Raw genomic sequence first — 17,271 nt, 5'->3', positions numbered from 1 at the left:
TCCAGTACTTATCAGCTGCTGTATGCTCCACAGGAAGTTCTTTTCTTTTTGAATTTCCTTTCTGTCTGACCATGGTGCTCTCTGCTGACACCTCTGTCCATGTCAGGAACTGTCCAGGTTTACAGTGGGGATTTTTTCCCCCATTCTGGACGGTTCCTAAAATGGACAGAGGTGTCAGCAGAGAGCACCGTGGTCAGACAGAAAGGAAATTCAAAAAGAAAAGAACTTCCTGTGGAGCATACAGCAGCTGATAAGTACTGGAAGGGTCAAGATTTTTTTTTTTTTTAAAGAGAAGTAATTTGCAAATCTGTTTAACTTTCTGGCACCAGTTGATTTTGAAGAAAATGTTTTCCAGCGGAGTACCCCTTTAAGCGATAGACTTGGATCTACGGCTCCTCTGACTTCAGATATCAGGAATCTCCGACTCCGGTGACTCATCCCGCCACAAATGTGATTTATACAGCGGGATTATTCACCCCAAGAGGAGACGCACTAATATGGATTAAGATCCTGGATAAAGGATAGTTCAGAAATTCTACAGATAAATAATGGACGTTATACGACCGCCATTAATGGAAACATTACAAAACGGGAGGAAAATTTCCTAAGAATATTCTAAGACAGCTGAGGAAGCCTTTCACACCGAAACACGTCCTTCCGTGGAATGTGCGGTGGTGCACGAGGTAGGGTAAAGCCACAGGTAGAAGTAAGATGATATCCAGCACTCACCAGTAATGCACAGAGAAGATTTATTATGCCATAGTGTAGTACAAGAACGCGTTTCGGCGTGGGAGCCTTCCTTAGCTGTATGCCTAAGGCAGACAGCTGAGGAAGGCTTTCACACCAAAATGTGTCCTTCCGTGAAATCTGCGGTGGTGCGCGAGGTAGGGTAAAGCCACAGGTAGAAGAAAGATCATACCCCGCACTCACCAGTAATGCACAGAGAAGATTAAATATGCCATAGTGTAGTACAAGGACGCGTTTTGGCATGGGAGCCTTCCTCAGCTGTCTGCCTAAGGCAGAAAGCTGAGGAAGGCTTTCACACCGAAACGCATCCTTCCATGGAATCTGCGGTAGTGCACAAGGTAGGGTAAAGCCACAGGTAGAAGAAAGATGATACCCAGCACTCACCAGTGATGCACCGTGAAGATTTATTATGCCATAGTGTAGTACAAGGATGCGCTTCGGCATTGGAGCCTTCCTCAGCTGTCTGCCTCAGGCAGGCAGCTGAGGAAGGCTTTCACGTCGAAACGTGTCCTTCCCTGGAATCTGCGGTGGTGCACAAGGTAGGGTAAAGCCACAGTTAGAAGAAAGATGACACCCAGCACTCACCAGTGATGCACAGTGAAGATTTATTGTGCCATAGTGTAGTACAAGGATGCGTTTCGGAGTGTGAGCCTTCCTCAGCTGTCTGCCTCAGGCAGAAAGCTGAGGAAGGCTTTCACGTCGAAACGCGTCCTTCCGTGGAGTCTGCGGTGGTGCACAAGGTAGGGTAAAGCCACAGGTAGAAGAAAGATGACACCCAGCACTCACCAGTGATGCACAGTGAAGATTTATTATGCCATAGTGTAGTACAAGGACGCGTTTCGGCATGGGAGCCTTCCTCAGCTGTCTGCCTAAGGCAGACAGCTGAGGAAGGCTTTCACACCGAAATGCGTCCTTCCGTGGAATATGTGGTGGTGCACAAGGTAGGATAAAGCCACAGGTAGAAGAAAGATGATACCCAGCACTCACCAGTAATGCACAGTAAAGATTTCTTATGCCATAGTGTAGTACAAGGACGCGTTTCGGCATGGGAGCCTGAGGCAGAAAGCTGAGGAAGGCTTTCACGTCGAAACGCATCCTTCCGTGGAATCTGCGGTGGTGCATAAGGTAGGGTAAAGCCACATGCAGAAGAAAGATGACACCCAGTACTCACCAGTGATGCACAGTGAAGATGTATTATGCCATAGTGGCCATAGTGTAGTACAAGGACGTATTTCGGTGTGGGAGCCTTCCTCAGCTGTCTGCCTGAGGCAGACAGCTGAGGAAGGCTCCCACGCCGAAACGCGTCCTTGTCCTACACTATGGCAGAAAGTAGGATTATGACTGGACATCAGGATTCAGGGGTAGGATAGTAGGACCATAACTAGATGCCTGAATTCTGAGGTGAGAAAATAGGTACGTGATCAGACATCTCGATTTAGGGGTAGTGCTAATAGGACCATGAGTGTACATCTGGATTCGGGGTAGACTAGTAGGACCATGACTAGACGCCTGAATTCTGGGGTGAGAAAGTAAGACTAAGACTGGACATCTGGAGTAGGACCATAACAGGACAAATGTATTCGGGGGTAAGAAAGTAGAACCATGAGAGGGAATCTGTGTTCTGGGGTGGAATAGTAGGACCATAACTAGAATCCTCCATTAGGGGGCAAGTAAGTAGGACCATGACCAGACATCTGGATTCTGGGGTGGGATAGTAGGACCATGACTAGACGCCAGGATTCAGGGGTAAGAAAAAAGGACTATGAGGGGGAGATTTATCAAAATCTGTCCAGAGCAAAAGTTGCCCAGTTGCCCATAGCAACCAATCAGCTTCCTTCTTTCATTTTTAACAACAAGGCCTATGCAAAATGAAAGAAGCCATCTGATTGGTTGCTATGGGCGACTGGTCAACCTTTCCTTTGCACAGGTTTTGATAAATCTCCCCCTCATTTGGATTCTGTGATAAGAATGTAGGACTGTGATGGGACATCAGGGTGAGTACGTAGGACTATGATGGGACATCTGCGTCCTGGGGCGACTTTCCTTCGTTTTTTGTCTGACATTTTCCGATTTCGGCAGCTGCTGAGGGTTTTTTCACTTGGCAGAAGTTTCACTTTCTTCACATTGATTCCATCTGGTGTAAATTGATCCTGTGAAATAACACGAGGCCGATCTTCACCCCCGGAGACAAGACACGGAGATGTGAATGTGCGCAGTAAATATTTGCGTCTCTTCGCAGTCGCCTGTCAATCTTCTCAGGGTGCATTTTACCTTTACTGGAGGAGGGCTGGGAAAGAGTTAACTGTTTAACCACCGCAGACTCTTCTGTTCAGTAGGGTTGAGGATGGCTTAAAGGGGTACTCCAGTGGAAAACTTTTTTTTTTTTAATCAACTGGCTCCAGAAAGTTAAACAGATTTGTAAATTACTTCTATTAAAAAAATCTTAATCCTTCCAGTACTTATTAGCTACTGAATACTAGAAAGGAAGTTCTTTTCTTTTTGGATTCATTTTCTGTCACGACTACAGTGCTCTCTGCTGACACCTCTGTCCATTTTAGGAAATTTCCAGAGCAGGAGAGGTTTGCTATGGAGATTTTCTCCTACTCTGGACAGTTCCTGAAATGGACAGAGGTGTCAGCAGAGAGCAGTGTGGTCAAAGAGAAAAGAGGAATTTCTTTTCTTTTTGGAACACAGTGCTCTCTGTTGACACCTCTGTCCATTTTAAGAACTGTCCAGAGTAGGAGAAAATCCCCATAGAAAACATATGCTGCTCTGGACAGTTCCTAAAATGGACAGAGATGTCAGCAGAGAGCACTGTGGTCGTGACGTCAGCAGAGAGCTCTGTGTTCACAAAAGAAAATAATTTCCTCTGTAGTATTCAGCAGCTAATAAGTACTGGAAGGATTAAGATTTTTTAATAGAAGTAATTTACAAATCTGTTTAACTTTCTGGCACCAGTTGATTAAAAAAAAAAAAAAAAAAAAAAAAGTTTTCCACTGGGGTACCCCTTTAATGACATATAGATGACGCGTTTCGAGAGCTGTGCTCTCGAAACGCGTCATCTATATGTCATTAAAGCCGTTTAATTATTTTACTATTGATGTCCGCGGTTTTAACCTAGGTGTGCGCCCTTAGGGAAACCCGTTTTTACCTCTCTGTTCGAGCCTTCCAACGGAACCAAGTCTTCTCTGCAAACTCCGTGCATCTACGGAACCGGGTCCTGGCTGCCGCGCAACTACTCCTGTTTATGCGCAAAAAGGCGTTGAGCTCTGAGCCCAACACGTCCAGGTACGGGGCCATTTTACAAAGTGGAAACTGTTATTGTGTTGCCCTTGGTAACGGCACAGGGATAGCGCTTTTCTAACTTTGGTTACTATGGAAACATGTCCTGACAACCAGTCTATTTTATGGGGTCATCAAATGCCTCCATGTCTTTAGCAGCCAGTCCGTCTTGGGGTATTTGATTTCTCCCCATACTACACAACTGTACAATTTCTTGCTCGAACTGAATTCGAAGGGTGATTCTAATGTAAATAAGCCCCAAAGTGGGCGTTCATGGGATTTTTATTAATATTCCTAGGCATAAACTATCGAAACAGGTTAGACTATGTTTAGATGTCTGGATTCTGGGGTAAGAGAGTAGGACCATGGCTAGAGTAATATAGACAGAATTCGGGTATCTATTCCCCAATATTTAATAACTTCCAGTCACTAAGATATTAGAAAATGAAGGGAAGTGAATAAAATATAACTTTTAATATATTCATAAAATAAGTTAAACATTAATCTGTGAGCAGCGGTGGACCAATTGTGGCATTTGTCCACTCAATAGCACATACATACATATACTAACTGTTAATATAGTGCCTGTAATTAACCAAGGTGTATATTAACCATGTCCCAACAAACCCGACGCGTTTCCATCCCTCTTTATAGGGGGGACTTCCTCAGGGGTTAGAGGTGAGACCATTTGTCTCCAACACCTGCAAAGAAATGTAGAGACTGGGGTGAGACTGTAGGACCATGACTAGACATCTAGATTCTGCGATGGGATAATAGGACCAGGGATTTTTTGTTGTTGTCCCCAGGCAGATGGAATGGAGGGGGGGATGGGGGGGGGATAGGGGGGGGGGACATTACAATTCCCAAGGACTGCAGATTCGGAGTTGAGTGAGAGTTGCACTCAGCAATACGTCAGTTAGATTTGGCACCAGTCAGACACTTCTGTATTTTGCCTTAGTAATGAGATTTTTGTGCCATAAACTTTATTGACACCTGAGATATGAACATTTACAATACCTGAAGACCGTATCTGTATCAGTTCAGACCGGCGAGATGTCAGGATCGGATTCATCACTACTGCAAGGACGAGACCACCCCCCCCCGGGGCCCAGTGTAGTAAATTAAGGTTTTGTTGTTGGAGACCTCCCCCCCCCCATCTTCTGCCAAAACTGCAAATACCATCTATATCCCCGTCCGCATAAATTATCACCTGCCAGGAATATATTATCATAAATACTGTACATTATACAACTGTGGAGCCCTGTGCTTCTCTAAGACTGTATCACACACGCCACAGGCTTAGATACCCCAGCAGAGTTGTATTGCAAATGATAGGCTTAGATACACTGGCTCAGCAGACAGTATCACACACACCACAGGCTTAGATACCCCAGCAGAGTTGTATTGCACATGATAGGCTTAGATACACTGGCTCAGCAGACAGTATCACACACACCACAGGCTTAGATACCCCAGCAGAGTTGTATTGCACATGATAGGCTTAGATACATTGGCTCAGCAGACAGTATCACACACACCACAGGCTTAGATACCCCAGCAGAGTTGTATTGCACATGATAGGCTTAGATACATTGGCTCAGCAGACAGTATCACACACGCCACAGGCTTAGATACCCCAGCAGAGTTGTATTGCACATGATAGGCTTAGATACACTGGCTCAGCAGACAGTATCACACATGCCACAGGCTTAGATACCCCAGCAGAGTTGTATTGCACGTGATAGGCTTAGATACACTGGCTCAGCAGACAGTATCACACACGCCACAGGCTTAGATACCCCAGCAGAGTTGTATTGCACATGATAGGCTTAGATACAGTGGCTCAGCAGACAGTATCACACGCGCCACAGGCTTAGATACCCCAGCAGAGTTGTATTGCACATGATAGGCTTAGATACATTGGCTCAGCAGACAGTATCACACACGCCACAGGCTTAGATACATTGGCTCAGCAGACAGTGTCACACATAATAGGCTTAGATACAGTGGCTCAGCAGACAGAATCACACATGATAGGCTTAGATACATTGGCTCAGCAGACAGTATCGCACATGATAGGCTTAGATACACTGGCTCAACAGATGGTATGACACATGATAGGTTTAAAGGGGTAGTCCAGTGCTGAAAAACGTATCCACTATCCTAAGGATAGGGGATAAGTTTCAGATGGTGGGGGGTGCGACCACTGGGGCCCCCCGCAATCTCCTGTACGGAGCCCTGGCTTGCTGGCCAGATAGCGGGTGTCAACCACCACCAATACGCCCCCTCAATACATCGCTATGGCAGAGCTGGAGATTGCCGAAGGCAGCGCTCCTGCTCTGCCATAGAGTTGTATTGAGAGGGCGTGTCAGGTCCAGCAGACAGTATCTGGCTCAGCAGACAGTATCACACATAAAAGGCTTAGATACATTGGCTCAGCAGACAGTATCACACATAATAGGCTTAGATACACTGGCTCAGCAGACAGTATCACAGTGGCTCAGCAGACAGTATCGCACATGATAGGCTTAGATACACTGGCTCACACATGATGGGCTTAGATAAATTGGCTCAGCAGACAGTATCACACATAATAGGCTTAGATACATTGGCTCACCAGACAGTATCACACATTAGGCTTAGATACACTGGCTCAGCAGACAGTATCACACATGATGGGCTTAGATACATTGGCTCAGCAGACAGTATCACACATAATAGGCTTAGATACATTGGCTCACCAGACAGTATCACACATTAGGCTTAGATACACTGGCTCAGCAGACAGTATCACACATAATAGGCTTAGATACACTGGCTCAGCAGACAGTATCACACATGATGATAGGCTTAGATACATTGGCTGAGAAGACAGTATCACATGATTAGATACATTGGCTCAGCAGACAGTATCACACATGATGGGCTTAGATGCATTGGCTCAGCAGACAGTATCACACATAATAGGCTTAGATACATTGGCTCACCAGGCAGTATCACACATAAAAGGCTTAGATACATTGGCTCAGCAGATGGTACCACACATGATAGGCTTAGATACATTCGCTCAGTAGACAGTATCACACATGATAGGCTTAGATACACAGCTGGAGGGTGTCAGGCAGATAGATGCACAATGTGTTCCTATAGTCCAGTGTTTCCCCAAGCAGAGTGACTCCAGCTGTTGCAAAACTACAATTCCCAGCATGCCCGGACAGCCGTTGGCTGTCCGGGCATGCTGTGAGTTGTAGTTATGCAACAGCTGGAGGCACCCTGGTTGGAAAACACTGCTATAGTCCATAATGCTTCAGATGCCAGGGAGACGTCCAGTGCTGGATGATGGATTTGCTATTGAGCAAACTGTGGGGGTTGCCAAAAATCTGGTGTTAACCCTTCAGTGTCCATATTGTGCCAATATCTTTGATTTGTCCAATTAAAAATAGATCCTGCTATATGTCGTTAAAGGGGAGGAAGGTGCTTCACATCTTCTATTGTATATATCTGGTTATTTATATATTGCGGTGCCAGGACTGTAAGATCTATGTAGTCTATGCATTGTGCTGACCACAACATAAAATGCCATTATTAAAGGTAAGTTCATACCATGTGGAGACGATGCAGATTTTCTGCAGCAGAAAATCTGTAACAATAAAAACAAAACACAACAAAAATTTTTATAAAAAGTAAAAAAATTAATCAGCTGCGGCTTAGTTGCTGATCAGTCGTGGAAAAGCTGCAGATTTTCTGCTACTGAGTTCAGAGTCAATATATATTTATTGTATATATTATATTTATATTAACTCTTTGATCTCAGAATGCCCCGTCCTTATAATACATTTCCATATACACAACAATATAATACAAGACAATAGCAGCTAATTTTTTTAAAGTTGATTTAGTCCAGTGGTCTCCATTGTATGAACCTCCAGATGTTGCAACTCCCAGCATGCCCGGACAGCCTAGCACTATCAGTAGCAGCCTACCTGCGGAGGTCATTGAGCCGGTAGGTCTCCTCTTCCAGGTAGGTCCCCAGGTGCTGGACCAGGACCTTCTCAGTGTCCAGGGCTTGCTGGACGGTCAGCATGGAGCTGTACATGTCCCCAGAGGTCACCGCTATGTGTCCCAGGTAGAATGGGAAGAAGAATGGGAAGAACATGTCTGGACCCAGAGGAGCAAAGACAGAAAATACTAAAAAGACACAAAATGTGCAGAATGATGTCTGTGAGAGATACAGACTGCACGGGATCTGCTCCAGCACTAATAACCAAGGAGCAGGGGAGGAGAGAGGCGAGAGGAGAATAAAGGGGAGGAGAGAGGGGAGGAGAGAGGGGAGGAGAGAGGGGAGGAGAGAGGGGAGAGGAGAAAAAAGGGGAGGAGAGAGGGGGAGAGGAGAATAAAGGGGAGGAGAGAGGCGGGAGGAGAAGAAAGGGGAGGAGAGGAGAGAGGTGTGAGGAGAAGAAAGGAGAGGAGAGAGGTGAGAGGAGAGGAGAAGAAAGGGGAGGAGAGAGGGGGAGAGGAGAGGAGAAGAAAGGGGAGGAGAGAGGGGGAGAGGAGACGAAAGGGGAGGAGAGAGGGGGAGAGGAGAGGAGAAGAAAGGGGAGGAGAGAGGGGGAGAGGGGAGGAGAGGAAAGGGGAGGAGAGGAGAGAGGAGAGGAGAAGAAAGGGGAGGAGAGGAGAAGAAAGGGGAGGAGAGAGGCGAGAGGAGAGGAGAAAAAAGGGGAGGAGAGGAGAGAGGCGAGAGGAGAGAGGCGAGAGGAGAGAAGAAGAAAGGGGAGGAGAGAGGCGAGAGGAGAGGAGAAGAAAGGGGAGGAGAGAGGCGAGAGGAGAGGAGAAGAAAGGGGAGGAGAGGAGAAGAAAGGGGAGGAGAGAGGAGAGGAGAAGAAAGGGGAGGAGAGGAGAAGAAAGGGGAGGAGAGGAGAAGAAAGGGGAAGAGAGGAGAAGAAAGGGGAGGAGAGGAGAGAGGGGAGGAGAGGAGAAGAAAGGGGAGGAGAGAGGGGAGGAGAGAGGGGAGAGGAGAAGAAAGGGGAGGAGAGAGGGGGAGAGGAGAATAAAGGGGAGGAGAGAGGCGGGAGGAGAAGAAAGGGGAGGAGAGGAGAGAGGCGAGAGGAGAAGAAAGGAGAGGAGAGAGGTGAGAGGAGAGGAGAAGAAAGGGGAGGAGAGAGGGGGAGACGAGAGGAGAAGAAAGGGGAGGAGAGAGGGGGAGAGGAGAGGAGAAGAAAGGGGAGGAGAGAGGGGGAGAGGAGAGGAGAAGAAAGGGGAGGAGAGAGGGGGAGAGGAGAGGAGAAGAAAGGGGAGGAGAGAGGGGGGAGAGGGGAGGAGAGGAAAGGGGAGGAGAGGAGAGAGGGGAGGATAGGAAAGGGGAGGAGAGAGGCGAGAGGAGAGGAGAAGAAATGGGAGGAGAGGAGAGAGGGGAGGAGAAGAGAGGGGAGGAGAGAGGGGAGGAGAGGAGAAGAAAGGGGAGGAGAGGGGGGAGAAGAGGAGAAGAAAGGGGAGGAGAGGAGAGAGGGGAGGAGAAGAAAGGGGAGGAGAGAGGGGAGAAGATGAGAAGAAAGGGGAGGAGAGGAGAGAGGGGAGGAGAAGAAAGGGGAGGAGAGAGGGTAGGAGAGGAGAAGAAAGGGGAGGAGAGGAGAAGAAAGGGGAGGAGAGAAGAGGAGAAGAAGGGAGGAGAGAGGAGAGGAGAAGAAAGGGGAGGAGAGGAGAGAGGGGAGGAGAGGAGAAGAAAGCTGAGGAGAGAGGCGGGAGGAGAGGAGAAGAAAGGGGAGGAGAGGAGAGAGGGGAGGAGATGAGAAAAGAGAAGAGGAGAGAAAAGGAGAAGAAATGGGGAGGAGAGGAGAGAGGGAATGTAAGGAGAGAAGAAGTAAGGGGAGAGAAGAGGAGAGAAGAGAAGAAGAAATGGGAGGAGAGAAGAGAAGAGAGGGGAGGAGAGGAGAGGAGAGGAGAAGAAAGGGGAGGAGAGGGGAGGGGAGGAGAGGAGAGGAGAGAAGAAAAGAGAAGAGGAGAGAAGAAGAGAGAAGAGGAGAGGAGAGAAGAGGAGAAAAGAGGAGAGAAAAGTAGAGGAGAGGAGAGAAGAAAAGAGAAGAGGAGAGTAGAAGAGAGAAGAGGAGAGGGGAGAAGAAAGAGGAGGAGAGGGGAGGGGAAAGGACAGGGGAGATGGGAGAAGAAGGAAGAGGAGAGAAGAGAGGAGAGGGAAAGGGAGGAGAAGAGGAAGGGAGAGGAGAGGGTAGAAGAGAGGAGAAGAAAGAGGAGGGGAGGAGAAAGGAGGATAGAGGAAGGGAAAGGAGAGGGGAAAGGAGATCGGAGTAGAAGGAAGAGGGGAGGAGAGATTAGAGGAGACGAGAAGAAGGGAAAGGGGAGGGGAGAGGAAGAGGAGAGCAGAGGCTTCTTACTACACATTATATCCCCATATAGAATACTTACAAGGAGTTTTCTCTAGTTTATTCTTTATTTTTTGTCAGTGTTTTTCTTACATGTTCTTATGGAGTCTAATATCCAAATCCATCTATCTATCTCATATCTATCTATCTCATATCTATCTATCTATCTATCTATCTCATATCTATCTATCTATCTCATATCTATCTATCTCATATCTATCTATCTATCTCATATCTATCTATCTATCTATCTATCTATCTATCTATCTATCTCTCATATCTATCTATCTATCTATCTATCTATCTCATATCTATCTATCTATCTATCTATCTATCTCTCATATCTATCTATCTCATATCTATCTATTTATCTATCTATCTATCTCACATCTATCTATCTCATATCTATCTATCTATCTATCTCATATCTATCTCATATCTATCTCATATCTATCTATCTATCTATCTCATATCTATCTCATATCTATCTATCTCATATCTATCTATCTTTCTATCTCATATCTATCTCATATCTATCTATCTCATATCTATCTATCTATCTATCTATCTCATATCTATCTATCTTTCTATCTCATATCTATCTCATATCTATCTATCTATCTATCTATCTATCTATCTCATATCTATCTATCTTTCTATCTCATATCTATCTATCTATCTATCTATCTATCTATCTCATATCTATCTATCTATCTCATATCTATCTATCTATCTATCTATCTCATATCTATCTATCTATCTCATATCTATCTATCTCATATCTATCTATCTATCTATCTATCTATCTATCTATCTATCTATCTCATATCTATCTATCTCATATCTATCTATCTCATATCTATCTATCTATCTATCTATCTATCTATCTATCTCATATCTCATATCTATCTATCTATCTCATATCTATCTATCTCATATCTATCTATCTCATATCTATCTATCTCATATCTATCTCATATCTATCTATCTATCTCATATCTATCTATCTATCTCATATCTATCTCATACCTATCTATCTCATATCTATCTATCTATCTATCTATCTATCTCATATCTATCTATCTCATATCTATCTATCTCATATCTATCTATCTCATATCTATCTATTTATCTATCTATCTATCTCACATCTATCTATCTCATATCTATCTATCTATCTATCTCATATCTATCTCATATCTATCTCATATCTATCTATCTATCTATCTCATATCTATCTCATATCTATCTATCTCATATCTATCTATCTTTCTATCTCATATCTATCTCATATCTATCTATCTCATATCTATCTATCTATCTATCTATCTATCTATCTATCTCATATCTATCTATCTTTCTATCTCATATCTATCTCATATCTATCTATCTATCTATCTATCTATCTATCTATCTCATATCTATCTATCTTTCTATCTCATATCTATCTATCTATCTATCTATCTCATATCTATCTATCTATCTCATATCTATCTATCTATCTATCTATCTCATATCTATCTATCTATCTCATATCTATCTATCTCATATCTATCTATCTATCTATCTATCTATCTATCTATCTCATATCTATCTATCTCATATCTATCTATCTCATATCTATCTATCTATCTATCTATCTATCTCATATCTCATATCTATCTATCTATCTCATATCTATCTATCTCATATCTATCTATCTCATATCTATCTATCTCATATCTATCTCATATCTATCTATCTATCTCATATCTATCTATCTATCTCATATCTATCTCATACCTATCTATCTCATATCTATCTATCTATCTATCTATCTCATATCTATCTATCTCATATCTATCTATCTCATATCTATCTATCTCATATCTATCTATCTCATATCTATCTATATATCTCATATCTATCTATCTCATATCTATCTATCTATCTCATATCCATCTATCTATCTCATATATATCTATCTCATATCCATCTATCTATCTATCTCATATATATCTATCTCATATCTATCTATCTATCTTACATTCATGACAACAATTTTGGGAGATATTTTGAATGTTCTGCAGTTTTTTGTCTTTATTGTCTTTATGGTTGGATGTCAGTATATTTTCTGTGTGTAACCCCAGAATCCTCTGCCCCCTGATGGGTGTGAGGGGGGAGGGGCATTTCCTTAGGACAGGAAGGTAATTAAACCCTGATGGCTCCTGACCTGTGACCTAGAGGTGGAAATGACCCATCAATAGGCGACCACAGAGGATCCTGAGGAATTCACATTCCATCTGTCATAGTCAATGAGAGCAAGAGAGCCACCTAGTGGACATACTGTAATACTGTAGTATCTATTCAATTGTACAATCTTGGGGGTCCTTCGCTTATGGGGACCGCACCTAACAAATATCAACACAACGGATTGAGAAGAATAATACCGTACCCAGATAGAAATGACGGATTGATGTAAAACTCTGCATGTGATCATCATGGAGATTTATCAAAACCAGTGTAGAGGAAAAGACCAGTTGCCCATAGCAACCAATCAGATCGCTTCTTTCATTTCTGGATATGTAATGACTACAGGTGTGGGTTGCCAAAAAAAGGCGTACAAGTGCTTCCCCCACTGCCCTATAAAAAGGCTCTCAGAGGCCACTTTTGGGTATTGTTCCTTTTGGTTAGAGATTGCTGACTGGCAGACATGCCTCTATGTTGCACTCAAGTCATCATTAGTGGTAGAAGCTTTTTCTTTTCTATATGTAGTATGAGTTATTTTGCATCTTTTAGTCTATTGTTTGTGTATTGTGGAATGCATTTTGCAGTGGATACTAATTTATCATGTACATTTATTTGTTTAGACGCATTTTTTTTTGCGCATATACTTTTTTTTTCACGCAAAAATACACCATCAAAAAGGACAAGCAGGAAAGTGTTCTACCGAAACAGCCGGGGGATGCAGGAGCCGTCCCTCAACACTGCTAAACTACAACTACTCCCATCATGGGACAGACTCTGTCCCATGATGGGAGTAGTTGTAGTACCGCAGCGCTGAGGGACGGCACTTGCACATCCCCCGGCTGCGGGACACTTTTGGGACAGTCAGGACTACTACTCCTATCATGGACAGACTTGCCCATGATGGGAGTTATAGTCCAGGGGCTGAGGGGCAGATAGCAGCAGGTCATTCTCCAGAGACCCGCTGCGATCCGCATTTATTAACTGTACAAGCCTGTGGCACCTGTGGCTCCACTGCGCTCCCCGCCGGCTCCTGTATACAGCTCTCACAATTCAACGCCGCCAGGAGCTCTGATTGGTGAAAAGCTATTCACCAATCAGAGCTCCAGTCTCCCGGGATTATGAATTATGACAGCTGTATACAGGAGGCAGCAGGGAGCGCAGTGGAGCCATATGTCCCACCGGTTTGTACAGTTAATAAATGCGGATTGCAGTGGGTCTCAGCAAAATAACCTGCTGCAATCTGCCCCTCAGCCCCTGGACTATAACTGCCATCATGGATGGAGTCTGTCTGTGATAGGAGTAGTAGTCCTAACAGTCCAAAAAGAGTCCCTCAGCGCTGCGGTACTACAACTACTCCCATCATGGGACAGACTCTGTCCCATGATGGGAGTAGTAGTTCAAGGATACAGGGACAGATCGAAAGGGGGTCTCACTCCTGAGACACCCTGTGCCCTTTACTGCTCCCCCCTAGTGATGACATCATTAGGGACCGTTCAGGCCTGAAGCCAGGGTGGTAAGTATAGCTCTGTTCTCATTATGCATTTTGCATAATGGGAACAGAGACTTTCTGGCAGTGTGTTCCCAAAAAGGGAGACTCAAGCTGTTGCTTAACCACAGCCCCCCATGATAGGAGTTGTTGTTTAGCAACAATTGGAGGCTCCCTGTTTAGGAACACATTGCATTATGTACGCTCTCCCCAGGGGAGAGCGCAAAAAATGTACTAACCCATATTTCTTGTTTTTCTTTTCTTCTCATTTCAGATACGTGAATGCGGAGGACTAGATCAGATTTGGTGGATTTTTTTTTTTATTTCAATAAAATGGTTAATGAGGGCTGTGCGGGAGTGCTTATGTGAATACATTTTTTTTTCAATGTCTTGTGTTTTTTTTTATTGAATTTTCAGGCTTAGTAGTGGAAGCTGTCTTGTAGACAGAATCCATTACTAAGTCAGGGCTTAGTGTTAGCTCCAAAAACAGCTAGCGCTAACCCCCAAATATTACCCCAGTACCCACCGCCATAGGGATGCTGGGAAGAGCCGATACCAACCCGCCCGGAGAGTTAAAAATGGCGCTCCTGGGCCTAGGTGGTAACAGGCTGGTATTATTTAGGCTGGGGAGGGTCAGTAATAATGGTCTTCACCCACCCTGGCATCAAAATTGGTGCTCCTGGGCCTAGTCGGTAACAGGCTGGAGTTATTTAGGCCTGGGAGGGCCAGTAACAATGGTCTTCACCCACCCTGGTAACGTCAGGCTGTTGCTGCTTGGTTGGTATCTGGCTGATACTGAAAATAGAGGGAACCCTATGCGTTTTTTATTTTTATTTTTTATAAATAAATTTGAAAAATGTGTGTGGTTCCCCCTATTTTCAGAATCAGCCAGATACCAACCAAGCAGCAACAGCCTGACGTCACCAGGGTGGGCGACCATTGTTACTGGCCCTCCCAGGCCTAAATAACTCCAGCCTGTTACCGACTAGGCCCAGGAGCACCAATTTTGATGCTCCGGGCCTGTTGGTACCGGCTCTTCCTGGCACCCCTGTGGCAGTGGGTATCGGGGTAATAATTGGGGGTTATCGCTAGCTGATTTTGGGGCTAAAGCTTACTAATGGATTCTGTCTACAAGACTACTTCCACTACTAAGCTTGAAAGTTCAATAAAAGAAAACACGACACATTGAAAAAAAAATCTTATTTAACCCCCCCCAGCCCTCGTTAACTCTTTTATTGACATTTAAAAAAATGATGATCATTGTAGCAATCCACCGAATCTGATGTAGTCCTCCGCATTCCCGTATCTGAAACGAGAAAAAAAAAAAAAAAAAAAAGGTTAGTACATTTTTGGCGCTCTCCCCTGGGGAGTGCGATCATACTGCAGTGTGTTCCTATACAGGGGGGCCTCCAATTGCTGACGTCTGCCTACTGTATCCTGTATATACAGTCATCTATAGAAAACTGAATATACAGGATAGCGCAAAAAGACTTAACTCAGAACTGCTCAGCAGCAGTGTGGGTTAACTCTTTCCTTGCTGGGCTCCTGTATAGTATACATGGGTACACTATGCACCCCTGTACACTATACAGATGGCGGAGGTAAGTAGTGATGCTCTGTACCCTGTATATGTATATGATCTACATTACTCCTTACGCTCTGTGAACTGGGCGCTCTGCATCCGACCCGCGGAGTGGCACCCTGAAGGCAGTGAAAGGCAAGAAAAACTGCAAGAAAAACTGACAAACTGCAGGAAAAAGCTGGGACAGTTTTTCTAGCGTTTTTGCTGGTGGACAAAAAACCTCAATGGAATCCGAGCCTCAAAGCAATAGGGCAGAATCCCTGTGTCCACCTTTCCTGTGAGGTGTAGATCAGGTCTACAAATAGAACTTTGTGGAGATTTAGAACTTTGCATAAAATTTATCATGTGTCTTGTACAAGTTGCGCAATTGCACCAAATTTAAGCCAACCAAAATGATCTACAAAAAACATCTACCTACACCAACATTGATAAATTTCCCCTATATGCTTATTCAAATTGTTTACCCTTTTTTTTCCCCTTAAATTTTTTCCACTATGTTGATTACATGGAATCTTTAGATTGCAAACACTGAGCATTGCTGTTAGCATTGATCAGTGTCTTCGGCACTCTATTATTACAGGCTGCCATAGAACTGCATTGATCAGTGTTATCGATGCTCCATTACTACAGGCTGCCATAGAACAGCATTGATCAGTGTTATCGATGCGCCATTACTACAGGCTGACGAAGAACTGCATTGATCAGGGTTTTTGATGCTCCATTACTACAGGTTGCCATAGAACAGCATTGATTAGTGTTATCGATGCTCCATTACTACAGGCTGCCAAAGAACAGCATTGATCAGTGTTTTTGATGCTCCGTTACTACAGGTTGCCATAGAAAAGCCTTGATCAGTGTTATAGGTTCCCCATTACTACAGGCTGCCATAGAACAGCATTGATCAGTGTTATCGACGCTCCATTAATACAGGCTACCATAGAACAGCATTGATCAGTGTTATCTGTGCTGCATTACTACAGGCTACCATAGAACAGCATTGATCAAGGTTATTGGTGCTCCAATACTACAGGCTGCCATAGAACAGTACTGATCAGTGTTATAGGTGCTCCATTACTACAGGCTACCATAGAAGAGCATTGATTAGTGTTATAGGTTCGCCATTACTACAGGCTGCCATAGAACAGTACTGATCAGTGTTATAGGTGCTCCATTACTACAGGCTACCATAGAACAGCATTGATTAGTGTTATAGGTTCGCCATTACTACAGGCTGCCATAGAACAGCATTGATCAGTGTTATCGGCACTCCATTACTACAGGCTGCCATAGAACAGCCTTGATCAAGGTTATTGGTGCTCCAATACTACAGACTGCCATAGAACAGTACTGATCAGTGTTATAGGTGCTCCATTACTACAGGCTACCATAGAACAGCCTTGATCAGTGTTATAGGTGCTCCATTACTACAGGCCGCCATAGAACAGCATTGATCAGTGTTATCGGCACTCCATTACTACAGGCTGCCATAGAACAGAATTGATCAGTGTTATCGGCACTCCATTACTACAGGCTGCCATAGAACAGCATTGATCAGTGTTATCGGCACTCCA

The 17,271-nt window shown here is 44.3% G+C and overlaps 1 protein-coding gene across 3 annotated transcripts in view; it reads right to left on the bottom strand.

Annotated features, from left to right (window-relative positions):
* P4HA3 (prolyl 4-hydroxylase subunit alpha 3) overlaps positions 1–8,274 on the bottom strand; it is a 65,694-nt gene extending 57,420 nt beyond the window's left edge. For 2 of the 3 annotated variants that reach the window (XR_008889178.1, XM_056560287.1), the window contains exon 1: positions 8,013–8,274. Coding sequence is in view for 1 of the 3 variants with exons in the window: in XM_056560287.1 (XP_056416262.1) it covers positions 8,013–8,185 (173 nt within the window). In the remaining 2 variants the exon portion in view is untranslated. Of the gene's footprint in view, positions 1–1,918; positions 1,967–8,012 lie in introns of those variants that run through there. The other variant, XM_056560288.1, reaches the window with a different exon arrangement.
* Positions 8,275–17,271: the final 8,997 nt, after the last annotated feature.

The sequence above is a fragment of the Hyla sarda genome, chromosome 2 (genome assembly GCF_029499605.1).
Source record: "Hyla sarda isolate aHylSar1 chromosome 2, aHylSar1.hap1, whole genome shotgun sequence".
Classification (NCBI taxonomy): Eukaryota; Metazoa; Chordata; class Amphibia; order Anura; family Hylidae; genus Hyla; species Hyla sarda.
Note: the sequence above shows the minus strand (reverse complement) of the source record. Positions and strands in the feature narration are given on the sequence as shown.